The following is a 19248-nucleotide window of genomic DNA, read 5'->3' as shown; positions in this document are numbered from 1 at the left end:
AAAGAGGTCCCAATGAAATGATGCCTCAATTACACTGTACTGTCTAGGAAATGAGGAAGTATCTATTCATAAACAAATAATATTAGTAAGATATGTTTATATCACTAGTGAAATCCATTATGAAAACTGCTATTTCCCCTTTTATTAGCAGCAGAGAAAACTGGAACTTAAAAAGATGAGATACTAAGACCTGAATCATGCTTTTAAGTTCTTATTTATGTAAATAACTTGAAACTGTTGTTAGTGCCTCTGTTTTCTCTTTTTAAACTGTAACTGTGTTTGAATTCTATCCAGGTACCCTCCAGTATATGGCACCAGAAATAATAGATAAAGGACCAAGAGGCTATGGAAAGGCAGCAGACATTTGGTCTCTGGGCTGCACGATCATTGAAATGGCCACTGGAAAACCACCCTTTTATGAACTGGGGGAACCACAAGCAGCTATGTTCAAGGTCATATTTCATATCTTAAATGTCCTAAAAATCAGTGGTTGAAGCTCTTTACGGCTCTTGGAGTTCCATGTCTGTATGTCATATTTTTTTAAGCAAAAGGAAAGGAGCCTGAGCTAGCACAATCTTAAGATCTAAAGTTCAAGTTTCACTCCCCTCGGTCAGCTTCACATGGAGGGTCTCTCTCAACATCTCTCACTCAGCTACCAAGTGAGACTCAGTGTAATGCCCTTTGACCACCTTTTCACGATGCAGTATGATTAACACGCCACTCCACGGAAGATGATTTAAGCCCTTTGGAAAACACAGTCTGAAAAATCTTCCACTGAGGGACATATAAAAACATTTTTTATCCATTTAGGTATTAAAGACATGTTTTGCTTTTCTCCTCTATCATTATAGTTTAAAGTTTCCGTAGATAAAAGGATATAGTTGTTTTAAGTACATCAACCTTATTCTCATCTATCTACTCTTCCAGCCTGTTACTTTGCCCATTAGTAACTCTTCTGGGGCTGGGAAAGGAAGCAGCTCCAGCTCTCAAAATAGGGAGCATGTGAAATGGAAATAGACCAGAGAGAGCCTGGGGGCCACAGGTTCAGCATCCGGGGCCTGGACAGTGACCTGCCCCTGAATCCCTGCAGTCTTCACCTGCCACTCCACTGAGCCAGAGGAATATTAAACTGAACCCCTGTCTCCCAGGAAGTGAAGCTCACATCTCTGCTATTCTCTGAGGCATCAGACTTTTGATTGTAATTTGTTATTCCTTTCCCTGCCACTGACCATGTTTCTAGCACTTACTCCATTTGTGATTACCCCTCTTATGAGGGACCATTTGTCACGTCCCTTCTATGTTTGTACCAAACTTGGTTTACCTGAAGCTTGGAGACAAGCTGATGGGCTGCTGCTGATACAGAAATGAGTAGTATAACCACACCTGAAAAAAACAATGAGCTGCTCAGAGATCTGCCTTTCTGGGCATGAATGGATGTCTTTCTCTTCTTGGCCAGTCTGTCAAGTTCTCACCAATCTCTGGGACTTCACTCTGAAATGTTCCTCTGTTACCCATCGGTGCAGGGATTATTAAGCAACATGCTTTAGAGGAAATAGCATGCTCTGGCACTGATTTGCATCATTTTAATCCAGGCTCCAACACAGTCAAGCTATTTACTGGCTTTGAGTAAATTGTTTAACCTTCTTGTGCATCGGTTTCCTCATCTATAAAATGAGTATAAAAATAGTACCTATCTAATGAAAGTTTTTGAGGAGTGGATGAGATAATATGTGAAAAGCACTTAAAACAATGTCTTATACATAGTAAAGGCTTTATAATTAGTACAAATGTATCTTATCTATATAATAAATTAATATTTTGTTATTTGATAACAAAAGATTTCCTTAGGAAATTTTCTCTGTACTAAATACATGAAACATTGCTGAAAGAAATTAGAATGACAGCAATGAGAAGAACATTCTCATTGTTATAAAAATACTGTTTGTTTAAGTTTAAGTATTTTAAAATATCTCTTTTAACGTAGGCAATTTGAGACAGGGAAGAACATTCACAAATCATGGTAGAGGAGAAACAACACAGTCTTTAAGCCAAACAAATGAAGGTTCAAACTCCCAGCTCTGCCCTTTCATAATCATGTAACCTCACCCCTGTGAGCCTCATTTTTCTCATTGCTGTAACTTGGATCATATTTAATCCACTGGGTTGCTAGGAGGATTCGATGAGATCTCATAAATGAAAAAAACCAAGCACGAAGTTCTGAGGACTGAATTATTATTTCATAGCACTGTCTACTGGAGAAGGCAATGGCAACCCACTCCAGTACTCTTGCCTAGAGAGTCCCATGGACCGAGGAGCCTGGTAGGCTGCAGTCCACACGGTTGCAAAGAGTTGGACATGACTGAGCGACTTCGCTTTCACTTTTCACTTTCATGCATTGGAGAAGGATATGGCAACCCACTCCAGTGTTCTTGCCTGAAGAATTCCAGGGATGGAGGAGCTTGGTGGGCTGCTGTCTATGGGGTCACACAGAGTTGGACACGACTGAAGCGACTTAGCAGCAGCAGCAGCAGCAGCTCTGTCTAATATCTTAAGCTAATTACTGTGCCTATGTCATTGATAAAGTTACAAAAACACTGAAAACTTTCCATAACCTACAGAAAACAGGTCCTGTCTCACTTTGAAAAAAGCCACACATTTGTAGTATTTGATAAAGGAGCTTGTCTCATTAGGTCACCAAGTGATGGGATGGGATGAGATGGTTATTCAGAAGCTGTGTTGTGCTGTGTCTTAGGTGGGGATGTTTAAAGTCCACCCAGAGATCCCAGAGTCCATGTCAGCAGAGGCCAAGGCGTTCATATTGAAGTGTTTCGAACCAGACCCTGACAAGAGAGACTGTGCTAACGACTTGCTTATGGATGAGTTCTTAAAAGTTTCAAGCAAAAAGAAAAAGACACAACCTAAGCTTTCAGGTATGTGGTTGCATCAAAGGGGGTGTAGGTCAGAGTCTCTAAATACTAAACTTTTTAAGATGGAAGATTTTTCCAGAGGTGAGCTAATTTGTTTAAAGGTATCACTGAAAACTGGCATCTGGAAGCTATGTTAGCATCAATTTCACAAATATTAGGGCCTCACACATAATAATCTTCCATCACATGGATGGTAGGGGATTAGTATATCAGCATCTATATATTAGCATTGCTGATACAAAGATTAAAGTACAGAAGGGGTAGAAGGTAGTTTTTTCAAACTGAAACTCCAAATTACCGTTGATTGACGACAGGGCTATTAGAGAACTGTTAAACTTTGAAACCATCTGGATAATATGTTCTTTTAATTTTAGATTGTCCAAAACACCAATTGCCTTTTAGAGACTATCATTCCAAATAATTACCACCACCACCCCCCCACAAAAAAAAATAAAAGAAAGAGAAGATTTCCCATTATAATAAAATAGCACTGTAAAAATATAAATTGGCTTGTGCAATAATTTCCATAACTCATTTCAGAAAGGAAAAAAGTAAGTGATTCACTTGTTGTTAGCATTTTTGGTGTCTATGTGGGATGAGATGGACAGAATGAATGTTTGGAAAGGACATCAATCCCATTTCCAGCATTCACTTCACTTTTTGTTGATTTCTAAGTTTAATAACAAACCAAATGTATGCTTATTTTGCTGTGTTTACTTTTCTTCCCACAGCTCTTTCAGCTGGATCGAATGGTGAGTTTATTTTTATGTTGTCCTTTGGGCTGAAGCTTGGTACATCATGAAATAAGTTCTAGATTTCCTATTGGAGAGCCTCATCCTCTGCTCTTTGCTTACATGGGGTAAGGGTAGGGGGCTCCTGGGTACAAAGGATGTGTGGTTGTAGTCTGGCTGGGTTCATTCTTTCAGAAACCCCTCAACTTTCTCCCTCATAAGACAGGCTTCTTTCGTTTCTTCCTGAATGCAGGATAGTGACTCTGTTTTTGAAATCTTCAATTTGAGAGGAGTCCATGCTTTCTTAGGGGCTTCCCAGGAGGTGCTAGCAGTAAAGAACCCCCTGCCAATGCAAGAGACGAAAGAGACGTGGGTTCCATCCCTGGGTCGGGAAGATCCCCTGGAGGAGGGCATGGCAACCCACTCCAGTATTCTTGCCTGGAGAATCCCATAGACAGAGGAGCCTGAGGGCTATAGTCCATAAGGTTGCAAAGAGTTGGACATGACTGAAGTGACTTAGCATGCACACATGCTTTCTTATCTGAGAGCTAGCTGGCCACCTAACTCATTTCTTGTGGAAAATGTCAATGCCAGACAGCTTTCCCTGTCATCTTTGGTGTCCTATTTTCCTCTAATTTTAGCTGGTCAGGACTAGATGTGTTTTTTATTTTCAGTATTAGGCTTTGCAGATCATAACTAGGAAGGTTAATCTGCTCTAGGAAGATCAAGTGATGCATTTTAAGGCACAGGAAAGAAATGACCGTGACTTGGGATTTTCCTAAGTTGGATGAGTTGTTGATCAAATAGACTTGGGGCTCGGTGTTCATTGTGAGTGTCCTGTGCGTTCTTCCACTGGCTGGGGGTAGATTTTTGCAGGTTCCTTAGGTGCCTCAAAGCCAGTCAGCCCAGAGAAGAAGCCCAGTAATTGGGGTTTCTTGGCCACAGCCTCTCCAGTTTTCCCCCCTCAATTCTTAGAGTCAAGAAGAACTCTGTGAAGAAAAGCCCCTCTTTTCCTCCCTTCTCCACAGTCACTGAATTTCACAAGGAGGACCCCGGGGCACTCAGCAGCCTCCCCACCAGCTGGGTTTTGATGTCATAAAATGGGCCCTGACTTTGGACTCCAGCAGAAGTCGATTCACTTTGCACTTAGGCGGAAGCCAATTCTGATCCCAACTAAGCCACTTTATAAAAACATGACAATGCAGCAATTTGCTTGTTTCATCAGGCATTCTGTGCTGGGAACAATACCTACTGCACAGATTTGCTTCTGAGAACAAAATAAAAAATATATACCAAAAGAAGCTGGAGCCATGCCCAGAAGCTCAATCCATGATTGTTTCATCCCTTCCACATGGGAAGGTTTTTGTTGCAGGAAGCAGAGTCTCATCACGCGCACATTTAAATTATGTGAACTCAACCATACACACTTGGCAAGAGACAAGTAGCGAGAGGGAATTTAAGCTGACAGGTCTGCCCACAAGCCCTCTCGGTGAGCATGTGCCTTAGAGCGAGCCTGAGACGGAAGGTGTCCATCTGCTGACCGCTTGGTCACCTTTCCCACACACCCTCCCACTCTGCACTCAGGGTGACTCAAGAGCATTTGGGACTCAGCTCTGGCTTTAGAGTCTTTTACTTAAGGTATTTTAGAATCTTAAGATTTTATAGAGTCAGCAAAAAGAGAATGGGCATTGGAGTCAGAGCTGGGTTCATGCCTTAACTGGGTGACCCTGGAAATGACTTAACCTTAGTCACCTCATCTGTCCAGTGAGTTCAGTTAGACAAACTGCCTATGGCGCTTTGTGACAATTAAAATACAGTCACACATGTGAGATGCTTAGCAACTGCCTTAAGGTGGTTATTATGACTATTACTGCGGGGCTGTTCTTGCTCTGGCCTGCCCATGCCCAGTGGCTTGTTTAGTATTGTAGACCACAGTCCAGAAGTCTCCTATTCTTTCCCTAAAAACTCCCTATCTTCCTCCCTCAGAACATCTCCCAGGCCTCCTCAGCTCTCTGGATTTTTATTTTTTTATTTGCAGTGACTCATCCCTTTCTGTTCTGCCTCCTTGGCCTGAGACATTGATCTGCTTGATAGAGATGTTTCTGACAAAAATTACTTATTTTCAAACCAGTATTTGATGAAAACTAGGTACCTCCTATTGTGTCAGTTCAGACTCCATCAAAATAAAATAAAAGCTTATGTTTGTTTTAGAATTATAACATCGTCATCTCCTCTATTGGTTTCCAAAATATGTGTTTAGCAAAGAACTGCTTTTTAAAAAATTATGAATCCTTAAGCAGAGCTTAAAGTGACAAATAGATTCAAGGGATTAGATCTGATAGAGTGCCTGAAGAACTATGGATGGAGGTTCATGACATTGTATAGGAGACAGTGATCAAGACCATCCCCAAGAAAAAGAAATGCAAAAAGGGTGAATGGTTGTCTGAGGAGGCCTTACAAATATCTGAGAAAAGAAGAGACGCTAAAGGCAAAGTAGAAAAGGAAACATATACCCATTTGAATGAAGAGTTTCAAAGAATAGCAAGGAGAGATAAGAAAGCCTTCCTCAGTGATTACTGCAAAGAAATAGAGGAAAACAATAGAATGGGAAAGACTAGAGATCTCTTCAAGAAAATTAGAGATACCAAGGGAACATTTCATGCAAAGATGGATACAATAAAGGACAGAAATGATATGACCTAACAGAAGCAAAAGATATTAAGAAGAGTTGGCAAGAATATACAGAAGAACTGTAAAAAAAAGATCTTCATGACCCAGATAACCATGATGGTTTGATCACTCACCTAGAGCCACACATCCTGGAATGTGAAGTCAAGTGGGCCTTAGGAAGCAGCACTACGAACAAAGCTAGTGGAGGTGATGGAATTCCAGTTGAGCTATTCCAAATCCTGAAAGATGATGCTGTGAAAGTGCTGCACTCAATATGCCAGCAAATCTGGAAAACTCAGCAGTGGCCACTGGAAAAGAACTGGAAAAGGTCAGTTGTCATTCCAATCCCAAAGAAAGGCAATGCCAAAGAATGCTCAAACTACTGCACAATTGCACTCATCTCACATGCTAGCAAAGTAATGCTCAAAATTCTCCAAGCCAGGCTTCAACAGTACATGGACTGTGAACTTTCAGATGTTCAAGATGGATTTAGAAAAGGCAGAGGAACCAGAGATCAATTTGCCAACATCCACTGGATCATCAAAAAAGGAAGAGAGTTCCAGAAAAACATCTACTTCTGCTTTATTGACTACGCCAAAGCCTTTGACTGCGTGGATCACAACAAACTGTGGAAAATTCTGAAAGAGATGGGAATACCAGATAACCTGATCTGCTTCCTAAAAAACCTGTATGCAGGTCAGGAAACAACAGTTAGAATCAGACATGGAACAACAGACTGGTTCCAGACCAGGAAAGCAGTACGTCAAGGCTGTATATTGTCACCCTGCTAATTTAACTTATATGCAGAGTACATCATGCGTAATGCCAGGCCGGATGAAGCCCAAGCTGGAATCAAGATTGCCAGAAGAAATATCAATAACCTCAGATATGCAGATGACACCACCCTTATGGCAGAAAGCAAAGAAGAACTAAAGAGCCTCTTGATGAAAATGAAAGAGGAGAGCGAAAAAGCTGGCTTAAAGCTCATCATTCCAAAAACGTAGATCATGGCATCTGGTCCCATCACTTCATGGCAAGTAGATGGGGAAACAATGGGAACAGTGAGTGACTTTTTTTGGGGGCTCCAAAATCACTTCAGATGGTGACTGCAGCCATGAAATTAAAAGATGCTTGCTCCTTGGGAGAAAAGCTATGACCAACCTAGACAGCTTATAAAAAGCAGAGGCATTACTTTGCCGACAAATGTCCGTCTAGTCAAAGCTATGGTTTTTCCAATAGTCATGTATGGATATGAGAATTGGACTATAAAGAAACCTGAGTGCTGAAGAATTGATGCTTTTTAACAGTGGTGTTGAAGAAGACTCTTAAGAGTCCCTTGAACTGCAAGGAGATCCAACCAATCAACCCTTAAAGAAATCAGTCCTGAATATTCATTGGAAGGACTAATGCTGAAGCTGAAACTCCAGTACTTCGGCCACCTGTCTCAAAGAACTAACTCACTGGAAAATATCCTGATGCTGGGAAAGATTGAAGATGGGAGGAGAAGGGGACAACTGAGGATGAGATGGTTGGATGCCATCACCAACTCGATGGACTTGAGTTTGAGTAATCCCTGGGAGTTGGTGATGGACAGGGAAGCCTGGTGTGCTGCAGTCCATGGGGTCGCAAGGAGCCAGACACAACTGAGCAACTGAACTGAACTGAATTCCTAATGTTAGCAAATTGGACTGCAAGGAAATCAAACCAGTCAATCCTAAAAGAAATCAGTCCTGAATATTCATTGGAAGGACTGATGCTGAAGCTGAAGCTCCAATACTTTGGCCACCTGATGTGAAGAAGTGACTCATTGGAAAAGACCCTAATGGGAAGATTGAAGGCAGGGGGAGAAGGGGACAACAGAGGATAAGATGGTTGGATGGCATCACTGGCTCACCGGACATGAGTTTGAGCAAGCTCCGGAAGTTGGTGATGGACAGGGAGGCCTGGTGTGCTACAGTCCATGTGGTCTGACTCAGTCGGACACGACTGAGTGACTGAACTGAACTGAAGCAGAGCTCTGATACATGAATGAAGGAGCATATTTGTTTTAGGTAAAACAGGGTTGGAATCTATGTTCTAGGATCACAGAAATCCACCCACTCACCCCACCAAGGCAGCCCTGAGAACTAGGTGGACCTTAAACTTCTAAGGAGCACAGTTTATCAGTTATGAATCTGGTCCTTTATTTTATACATGTGAAAAACTAAGCCTCACAAATGACCTTCATAAATTCTAGTGGGTATGTGTGTGCTCAGTCGTGTCCAACTCTTTGGACTGTAGCCCGCCAGGCTCCTCTGTCCATGGGATTCTCCAGGCAAGAATACTGGGGTGGGTTGGCATGCCCTTCCCCAGGGATCGAACCTGCATCTCTTGCGTCTCCCGCATTGGCAAGCAGATCATTTACCACTGTACCACCTGGGAAGCTCCTAAACTCTAATAGGTGGACAATAAAAACAAAGGGCTGAGAACCCAGAACTGCTGGGCCTGGTGCTTCCTCCAGTTTCATGCCCCTGAGATAGTTCTTTCAGGGCCTAGGAGGCCCTTTCCTCGCTGACCCCCTGCATGGATTACTCTGAGGAACCGTGGTCCCAAGACCAGCCCCTTGTGTTGCATAGTTTGGCTGCTCACTGGAACGAGACACTTGACAAGTAACCTTGCTGTCTCATGTCGGTGTGTGCACGTTTCTAGAAGCCTTACTCATCTCGTTCCCCCTCTTGTGACACGCAGAGTACCTCAGGAGTATCTCCTTGCCAGTGCCAGTCCTGGTGGAGGACACGAGCAGCAGCAGTGAGTACGGCTCAGTTTCCCCTGACACAGAGTTGAAGGTGGACCCCTTCTCTTTCAAAACAAGAGCCAAGTCCTGTGGAGAAAAGGATGTCAAAGGCATCCGGACGCTGTTTCTGGGGTAAAGACCTGACTTAGTTGGGGTGAGGGACGAATGTGGGGTGTCATTTGATAATGGAGATGGTAATATGTGCTGCCTAAATTATTGCAGCATCCCTGATGAAAATTTTGAAGACCACAGTGCTCCACCTTCTCCAGAAGAAAAAGATTCCGGATTCTTTATGCTGAGGAAGGACAGTGAGAGACGGGCCACGCTTCACAGGATTCTGACGGAAGACCAAGACAAAGTTGTGAGAAACTTAATGGAATCCTTGGCTCAGGTAATAGCCCTTCGGAGACTTCATTTCCCCAGAGTTGACTTTTTTTTTTTTTTTGGACTGTGCTGACTCTTTGTTGTGGCGCTGGGGCTTTTTTCTCTAGTTGTGGCACATGGGCTTCGTTGCCCCTCAGCATGTGAAATTTTAGTCACCCAACCAGGGATTGAACCCACGTCCCGTGCACTGGAAGATGGTGTCCTAGCCACTGGACCACCAGAGAAGTCCACTTGGAACTGTCTCAGATGATATGAAGACATGAAGAAGTTTCCACCTCCTGATGATAAAACAAACCTACCATGGGGGGTAGGCAGAATCCCTAACACAGAAACTGTGTTTTAGAACATAAGCTGTTTTTACGTCAGGCTTCCCTGGTGGCTCAGATGGTAAAGAATCCACCTGCAATGTTGGAGACCTGGTTCAGTCCCTGGATTGGGACAGTCCCCGGGAGAGGGGAATGGTACCCACTCCAGTATTCTTGCCTGGAGAATTACTTGGACAGAGGAGCCTGGTGGGCTCCAGGCCATGGAATCACAAAGAGTCAGACACAATTGAGTGACTGACGCTTTCACTTTTCACTTATTTTTAAGGCAGAAGCAAAATGTTGGTGAGGTTCTGATGGGCCCCTGCAAATCTTTTCACCGTTCTTTCATTTATTCATTTAGACAGTAAACATCCTCTGAGACATGTGAATTGCTACCTGCCATTAGCATGAGGCCACCTGCCATTGGCTCCTCTGAGCATTTGGGAAACCTCACTTACTCAACAGAGACCGCTGTGCTTGGAGGGCTCCAGTCATTGGAGGGCTCCAGTCAAGTATAGGGAGATAGGCAATAATAAGTAAATTATCTAGGGTGGTAAGAGGCCAAACATGCTACAAAAAAAAAAACAAAGTTGGGCAAACTCTGTTCCCTGGTGTATTTGTTTGCTGAGCTGCCATAACAAAATAACTTAGACTCAGTAGCTTGAACAACAGGAAATTTTTCTCTCTCAGGGTTCTGGAAGCTGAAAGTCTAAAACTGAGGTGCTGGCAGCTTCGGTTTCTCCTGAGGCCTCTCTTCTAGGCTTTCAGGTGGCCACGTTCTTTCTGTGTCCTCACCTGCCCTTTTTTCTCTGTGTGCCTCTAGTGTCTCTTCTTTGTTTTACAAGAGCACTAATCCTGTTGGATTAGAGCCCCACCCTTATGATCTCAACCTTAGTTATCTCCTAAATACCCTGTCTCCAAATAGTCACCTTGAGGGGTTAAGACTTCAACACGTGAATTGGGGGATGGGAGAAATGACACAGTTTCATCCCTAATACCTGGAAACATGTATTCCCTGGGATTCTACTTATAGAAATGAGGATGAATCCGCTCCCAGCTCTGTCCCAGTAGAAACAGGGTTTCCACCACCTCTACACTGCAGGTGATGCCTGCTTGCCTGGAGCAGAGGCTCAGGCCTCCTCTTGAGTATAAAACTCCCCAGACATACTTGGCCCAGACATGACACTTGCATCCTCTTTTAGTTCTATGGGTGTCAGGGACTTGTGAACCGACTTCAGCACCTGTGGCAACCACCTGTCTTCCATGATTACCATGATGACATGTAATTTCTCTCCTCCCTTCTGTCCTAGGAGAATAGCTACAAAACGGGTGAAGCTGGAGGGATCGGATCAAGTTTCCATCTCAGTCCAGTACTTTACCTGGTCTCAGCTTTTATTGGAATGTAAATGAAGCCAGATTGTCTCTTTCTTGGCTCTTGCTATATAGTCCCTGCTTGTCTTTATCTTGAGAAGCCCTCGAAGTTTCTCTGCTGGTTCCATCACCTTAGGAATTCTCTAATATTCACGTCTTTAGATTCCATAGGAGGAGCTGAAACACCAAGTGTGCGTCATCAGGGTCTCTGGGTACACGGAGAACTGACATCTATGTGTTCTAGGAAAACTTCTGACTTGAGTCCTAAGGCAAGGACTCTGAGGCCCTGAAAGGAGGCGCCCTGGGTGAGGGATGGCCAAGTTCTGAATTGCAAGTGGAATGAGTGCTGAGAATACCACAGAGGAATCTGGAGATATGGCTGAGATGGAAGTAGTTTGGAACCCATAGCTGTCACTTGTGCCTTTCCATCTGCTCACTGTGGTCATTCAAGGACTGAGAATCAGATGGTGTAAGATAAAGAAGCAGAACCAAGTTTAGATAAAAGGAGCAAATGTGCAGTAATTGGAGGCCATTCATTCAACAAATATTTACTGGGCATCTACTAGATGCCAGGCATTCCCCCATCTATGTGCTGGGTATGCTAGGACACTAGAGTGAACAAAATGGGGGAAAATAGATGCATCCCATTGAAGCTGACATTCTTGTGGAGCAAGAAAAGCAATAAAAATGTAGTAAGCACATAGTTGAATATATAGTACTTAAATATATAGTTAAATGTTATTATATACTATGTATGTTACATATATGTTACTCTGTATGTTAAATATATAATGTGTGTGTGTGTGTGTGTGTGCGTGCTTAGTCACTCAGTCATGTCCGACTCTTTGCAACCCCATGGACTGTAGCCTGCCAGGCTCCTCTGTCCATGGGGATTCTCCAGGCAAGAATACTGGAGTGGGTTGCCATGCCCTCCTCCAGGGAAACTTCCCAGCCCAGGGATCAAACCAAGGTCTCCCACGTTGCTGGTGGATTCTTTACCATCAAGACACCAGGGAAACGCAAATATATAGTAATAATAGCAAATACTTTCTATGGGCCAGACATTGTTCTTAGTAGTTCCTGGGTCTCTGCTCACTCAGTTCCTGTGACCACAGTCCTGCAGCAGTAGTTCTGTTAGTCTCCTTATTTTGCACAGAGGAGGCACAGAGGCGCTGAGTAATTCACAGAAGCCACACAGCGCTGAGCGATGGAGTTGGGATTTGTACGCAGGCAGTCTTGCTCCAGGGTCCGTGCTCTGCTCTCCCTCCTGCTACACCGCTCTCCCTCCCGCTATGCCAGAGGGTGACAAGTCCTGGGAGAAATAGGCAGCAGGGGAGGGGACGGGGTTTGGGTTTGGGAGAAGGAATCACCAGTAGCCGCTGTGGCATGAAGGCTTTTGATTTAGGTCAGTACACAGAACTCAGTGATTGCTTAGGTCTCGTAATCATCCCCTGTGGGTGTGAAAAGTGTCTGCTTGTTTGGGGGTTTTCTTTGTCTGCCTTGATTCGTGTCATGGTCTCAGCCCTCAGCAGAGAGCCTAGCAAGAGACTGTGCTTTCATGACTGTGCTGAAATTCCTAAATTTTGGAGTTGGCTAATCCTATTCAAGGCTTCCCTGGTGGCTCAGACAGTAGAGCGTCTGCCTACAATGTGGGAGACTGAGGTTCGATCCCTGGGTGGGGAAAATCCTCTGGAGAAGGAATGGCAACCCACTCCCGTACTCTTGCTTGGAAAATCCCATGGGAGGAGCCTGGCAGGCTACAGTCCATGGGGTTGCAAAGAGTCGGACACGACTGAGCGACTTCACTTCACTTCAATCCTATTCAAGTGTTTGTGACTTCCTAGTGTTTTAAGAATGCTTGAATGTTCTCTAAAAAAGGGGAAAGGAAAGAAAAGCTTAAAAGCGACTGTCAGAGGGCTTGCCTCAGTGCACCAGTATGAAGTGACCAGTATGATTCTGACCAGAAACTGCTGGTCACAGTTGCTTAGTAAATCCAGAATTGTCAAGTGAGAGATAGGGTCCTTCTGATGGTGACTGCTGCAGAGGCTGTGAATCCTTTCCTGAGGCATCCCGTGGTGATCTTGCAATAGAGCAGGTCCCCACCCAGGTTTACTGCTGGTTCAGACAGCTAATTGAGGCAGTAGAAGGTAATGATTAGGAGCTTGGGTTCAGCCTCAACTTGACTCTGAGGCCTGATTCTACCACTTAAAGGCTATGTGATTTGAGCAAGTTAGTTAACCTCTCTGAGGCTGAATTTCCTAATCCATAAATCTGAGGAAACAATGGGATTAGTCACCGTAGCAAAGGGTTGCTACGGGGAGTAACTAAGATCATGAATCATTGAGACAATAATAGAGAATATTCCATAAATGTTAACTATTATTGTTGATATCATTATCAAGCAGTTATCTAGTATCTGATTTTTTTCTATGACTAGATGGAAATGTATTTTCATTGTATTAAATATTTCTAGATACATCTTTACATTTAAGCCTGCCCCTTTATGACAAGACTCAAGTGTGGATTCTCAAAGTGGCCCATGAAAGCACTTTCAATCTGTAACATCCTTCTGAAATCCACTCATCACTTTGAAGGAGTTTAAGGACAAAGAAGGCAGAGCCCCTTTGCCAGAGAATCTAGGATGGTCCTCTTCAGTGTTCAGGAAAGACACACTGTCAGATGCTGCCTTCTGATACTGAATCAGTCTCACCTGATAACCTAAGATGCTTGTTCATAAAGGCGTGTTAATGAGTACATATGGGGAGGCAGGCTTGAGAACAGAAACAACCATTATTATGACCATTATGTAGGTGATGAAATCCCCCAGATGAAAAACATTTCCCAGGGTAGACAGTGTTCCTTTGTAGAACAGGGACAGTAACATCAAAAAACCAGCAGAAGCATGTTTTTTCTGTTGTGAAAACAAAGCAAATGTCCAAAAAATGTTTGCTGTTTAAACTGCTGGCAAACATGTAACTGATTTTTCACTAAGATAAGCTTCCAGTTTCTAAATAGCACACATTTTTCTTCTCGAACATATTTTCATGTTTTTATGATATTGCCTGTGAATCTTTACTTTGAGGGTAATTTGGTTTGTGGCAAGAAAAGAAACAAAGTTTATAATTGTCCCCTGTCTGATTTTCAAATATTCCCTTAATGATAGCTTTCAAGCTTTTCAATATAATCTTTTCTCATCAAAGCATAAACATGAGAGGGAGCTCCCAAATGAAAATCGAATGGGAGAACAAACTTGATGGGGCATTTCTCTTTTATTTTAATAGACTCCTAGAAATTGTCATTTTCAAATCCCAGTTGAGGATTTAATTTTAATGATGCAGTAACAAAATACACAATACGAGATAGAAATGAGGATATTTCTTTCTTAAATGAGGATCTTTCTTTCTTAAATGAGGATCAATAGCATTCTACTGTTTCCTTTAAGTAATAACGTTTCTTGCTCAAAGTAGAAGTTCAACTTGAGGAAGGGAATTTGTTTAAATATTTAGTTTTTAATATGTGGAGTCATCCATTTGGTCCATTCTTATTACTGATTGCCTTATTGGTGTGTAAGGAATGGTTTCCAGGATAAAGTTTGAAGCAAGCTCTGTTAATAGCAAAATGTTTGATATGTTTTTATTGTTAATTAATTTTTATTGGAACATAGTTGCTTTGCAATATTACTTTAGCTTCCACTGCACAGCGGAATTAATCGGCTGCACATATACATACATGTGCATGCTCAGTTGTGTCTGATTCTTTGTGACCCCATGGACTATAGCCCACCAGGCTCCTCTGTCTATGGGATTCTCCAGGCAAGAATACTGGGGTGGGTTGTCATTTCCTGCTCGAGGGGATCTTCCCAACCCAGGGATCAAACCCAAGTCTCTTGCACCTCCTGCATAGGCAGGTGGACTCTTTACTACTGTGCCACCTGGGGAGCCCACGTATACATATATCCCCTTCGTTTTGAATTTCCCTCCCATTTAGGATACCGTGAGTGCAGTAGGTCAGAAAAAGAAACACTAGCATCATATATTAATGAATATATCTAGAAAATGATATAGATGGCCTTATTTGCAAAGCAGAAATAGAGACAAAGAATTAGAGAACAAATGTCTGGATACTGAGGGGGTAGGCAGGGTGGTATGAATTGGGAGATTGGGACTGATACATATACACTATTGATACTATGTGTAAAATAGACAACTTATGCTAGCTGCTTTTGGTTACAAAGAATTGATGTGTCTTCAATGGCACTTGAAGGACTAGGAACATGTAGGCAGACACATGGATTCTCAGGGTAAGTTCAACCATAGCATCTCTCAGAGCCTCACAGAGATAGAAACTGGAGTGTAATTCCAAGGCCTTCAAGTCCCGCAGCCTGTGCTTCTCTGGCTTGGTTGCTGTTGGCACCCATTTCCATCTACTTTTCTCTCTACCAATCGTCATTCTCGACTCTATTCCTTGTACTTCCTTATAACTCAATGTACTCTCACCCTGTTTTATGACTTCTGTCTCTGGGCAGACTTTGAGCCTGAAATCCTATGGCTCTTTGCCTGAATCTCTCTTTAGCTCCCAATTAAAGTTTCTGAAAGTAGAATCTCACAGCCTCTGCCTGTCCCTGTTTGTCCATCAGACTACATCACAGCTGTTGGACAGTATATGCAGTGGGTTTCTTTCCTTCCCAAGGTTTTCCCTTTCCTTTCTTTTTTTTTTTTGCAGGGGGAGAAGCCATAGTTCAAATATGGCTGTTCCCACTTAGCAGGGGGCTATTGATACTGTGTATAAAACAGTTCAGTTCTCAGCAGGGGCTGTGAGGGCGAGAGGCCCATGGCTGATACATCCAGTACAGAAATATCTGACAGACTGAGAGACGGTTGGTTACTATTCACAGGGGGCTGAAGAACCTAAACTGAAATGGGAACACATCACAACTCTGGTCGCAAGCCTCAGAGAATTTGTGAGGTCCACGGACCGGAAGATCATAGCCACCACCCTGTCCAAGCTGAAGCTGGAGCTGGACTTCGACAGCCACGGGATCAGTCAGGTCCAGGTGGTGCTCTTTGGTTTCCAAGATGCTGTAAGTATGATATTTCGCCCATGTTTTCCCAGACACTCCAGCTAAAATTAGTCAGAAAATAGGATAAAAACATAAGCTCTGTTGACTTTTCTTTATTTAATCATTGTAATGAATTCTTTTCTCTTTAGAACATGAGTAAGTATGAGATGGTTGCCTGTCTGTGTGCCTCGAAGCACTAGCTTTGTTATAGAATCTGGAATCTCCCCCAGGTTAGATACACATAAAATGGAACACCGTGGAAAATAACAACACTCACAGACATCTCCCATGGCTGCACTTTGTTCTTATGAAATCATGTAGTTGGTCACTATTTATTTTGATGATTTTAGCAACAGAGCACTCTTGTCCTGCACTTTATATTATATATGAAAAGTGCCATCTAGCGGTCACTCGGAAAAATGTAACTGTACAGATCAGAATGATCAGAATGATCAAAATTTTTCCCCCTTGCTCTGTTTTCCAAACAGAACATTTTAAACATACTTGTTTAATAAATATTCACTACTCCCTAGCTAGAAATATACTTTAGAGCACAGGGCATCATTGGATAAAAATTAATTCACAGGCTCTGGTGAGAGATCACTGACAGTTCCTCGCTCTCCTAGCGAGTTGCTATGCAACACAAACTTGAAGCCTGTTTTCCAGAAGCCTGATTCAAACCATATGTGATATCCTTGAATGAGACTTGCCTGTGGAACTTGTACCAAAAAAAGCCAGAAGTCCCTCCCAGAAGCCCTTACAACTGACTGCAGGAGACAGAGAAATAAGAAAGTTCCCACGGTGCCAGCCATGTGAATAGGGAAGCACTTTGCATCATTTTAGGTAAATTCCCCAAATTGACTCAGTCCTAATGAGTTTATTGCTCCTACCTAGAAGATGTCTTGACAGTTGCATTTGGTGCATCAAAAGATCCCTGATTTAAAACTAAATTGTAATCCTTCAGTGACCTTGTGTTCCCTGGAACTCTGTGCAAGCCGCTCAGTCTTATGCTGTTTTGTGGGGAGGGCAACAGTCCTGACTCAATTGACGTCATGGGAAATGAGAGCAACTGGCCAGGCCTGTCACTAATATAATGCTAAAGGCACACTTTCTCTGTAACTAGGGAACCCCAGCCAGCTGCAAATAGAATCAAATAACTCAGTGAGTTTGCAGCTTGCTCACACATTTGGCTTCCAGTCTACAGGCTGGAAAGCAAATAGGCAAGTAGAGTTCAGATTGAGAGTGGGTTAGTTGTAATCCTGGGCCACAGACCAAGTCTCACACACACACACCTGCTCTTGCTCTGACTAGAGGTGTCCAGGATGGACTTGCACTGTCCAGGATGGGAATGAACCCAAAGAATGGCCTGGATATAGTATATTGTTGAATGAGGAGCTGTGAGGAGCTGGTCATGGTGATAGAGGACCCCTCCTCCATTTTCTCTTTGGGACCCTTGAGAGAAAGAGTATTAGTTACTAAATGTCATACCCACATTAGTCAAATAATCAAGCGAGTCCTTTAAGAAAGTGCCAGGAGAAAATCATTCTGAAGGGGTTTCCTAGAACAAGTGGGAACCTAGCAATGGTCCGCTTCCCTGGGAACAACCACTCTGAGGAATTCCTCAGACAGACATCCATCTACACTGGGGGATTTTGGTGAAGATGGATCAAGGGCAGGAATGAGCCACTGGAACTCTAGCTTCTGGTGTGAGATTGCAGCTAGGTCACCTTCTCCCCAGCTTCCTCTAAGATCTCTCTCTAGTCAGAGTCCTGTTGGGAAAAATAGCATCTTTTCTTAAAGACCCATGTCAACTAGAAATTAGTGGAGTTAAACCAAATTTTGAATAAACCTCTCTTAGCCTTATGATAAAAGTCATTTATAAAAAGGTAATGGCTTACCCATACAATCAGATCAGATCAGTCACTGAGTTGGAATATTATCAACCTGAAAAAGGAACGAAGTTCTGACACATTACACATAGTGAAATGAGCCAGACACAAAAAGACTGCACTATTTCGATTGTGTGAGACACTTAGAGTAGTCATATTCGTAAACAGGAAGTAGAATGGTGGTTGTCAGGGACTGGGAGGAGAGGGCAGGGGGGAATCATTGTTTAATGGTGTAGCATTTCAATTTTGCAGGAAGAAAAGAGTTCTGGAGATGAGCAATGGTGATGATAGCGTTACCTAATAAATGAGCCACAACCTGAAAGCAGAGAGTTACTTTATTTGGTGGGAATGTTGAGGACTCCGAGCCCAGGAGACAACATCTCAGTAGCTCTGTGAAATCCGCTCAGAGGAGGCAGGAGAGGGAGTCCGGGTATATACAAGTTTGCAAAAAAGAGGGAAGACAACCTGAACATCAAAGATTATTGTTAAATAGTAAGGAAAACCAGATATCAAGCTAAGGAATTTAGTGTTTTATATGTAGGGAAAGAGGCAAGCCTCTGGGCTCTCTGAATTCATTCCTTTCATAGGCACCTCAGCTATCAGGGGCCAAATCTATTTCTAGATGCTTCACATCCTTAATTCCTTTTTTACCATAAGGGATGGCAAGTGTGGTGGATGGCTGCTTCTGGCATCCCATCTCTTCACTCCTCCAGCAATTGCCATGGCTGGGGATGGTGGCATCTGCTGGATCACAGTTTTGGGAGCCCTCATTCACGTTAGGAGGCCTGAAATCGCTGATGGCTGTGACATTTCTTGCCCACTGATACAGCAGGAAATGTTTCATTTCACACTAGCACAACAGTGTCCACGTACTTGATGCCACTTAAAAAATGCCACTTTAGCTGTACACTTAAAAATAGTTATGATGGTAAATTTGATGGAATGCATATTTTACCATAATTTTTAAAAAGAAAGGTAGTGCATATATCTGTGTCACTGTGTAAATAAGTGAAACATTACTAGTCACTTTAAAAAGATAGTCTTACAACAAAGATTTTTGATGTAAACAGATTGTCTGGAATAGTTGGCAGTTTATTCCTCTTTAAAAAGAATATAAGCCGTTGTGGGGTGGAAAACAA

The 19248-nt window shown here is 42.9% G+C and overlaps 1 protein-coding gene across 1 annotated transcript in view; it reads left to right on the top strand.

Annotated features, from left to right (window-relative positions):
• The window catches only part of MAP3K5 (mitogen-activated protein kinase kinase kinase 5), a 228648-nt gene that overhangs the window by 187457 nt on the left and 21943 nt on the right, over positions 1-19248 (top strand). The window contains exons 19-24 of the mRNA NM_001144081.2: positions 295-452; positions 2753-2930; positions 3659-3679; positions 9056-9233; positions 9324-9492; positions 16056-16241. Of these exons, the coding sequence (NP_001137553.2) occupies positions 295-452; positions 2753-2930; positions 3659-3679; positions 9056-9233; positions 9324-9492; positions 16056-16241 (890 nt within the window). The remainder of the gene's footprint in view (positions 1-294; positions 453-2752; positions 2931-3658; positions 3680-9055; positions 9234-9323; positions 9493-16055; positions 16242-19248) is intronic.

The sequence above is a fragment of the Bos taurus genome, chromosome 9, assembly GCF_002263795.3.
Source record: "Bos taurus isolate L1 Dominette 01449 registration number 42190680 breed Hereford chromosome 9, ARS-UCD2.0, whole genome shotgun sequence".
NCBI lineage: Eukaryota > Metazoa > Chordata > Mammalia > Artiodactyla > Bovidae > Bos > Bos taurus.
Note: the sequence above shows the minus strand (reverse complement) of the source record. Positions and strands in the feature narration are given on the sequence as shown.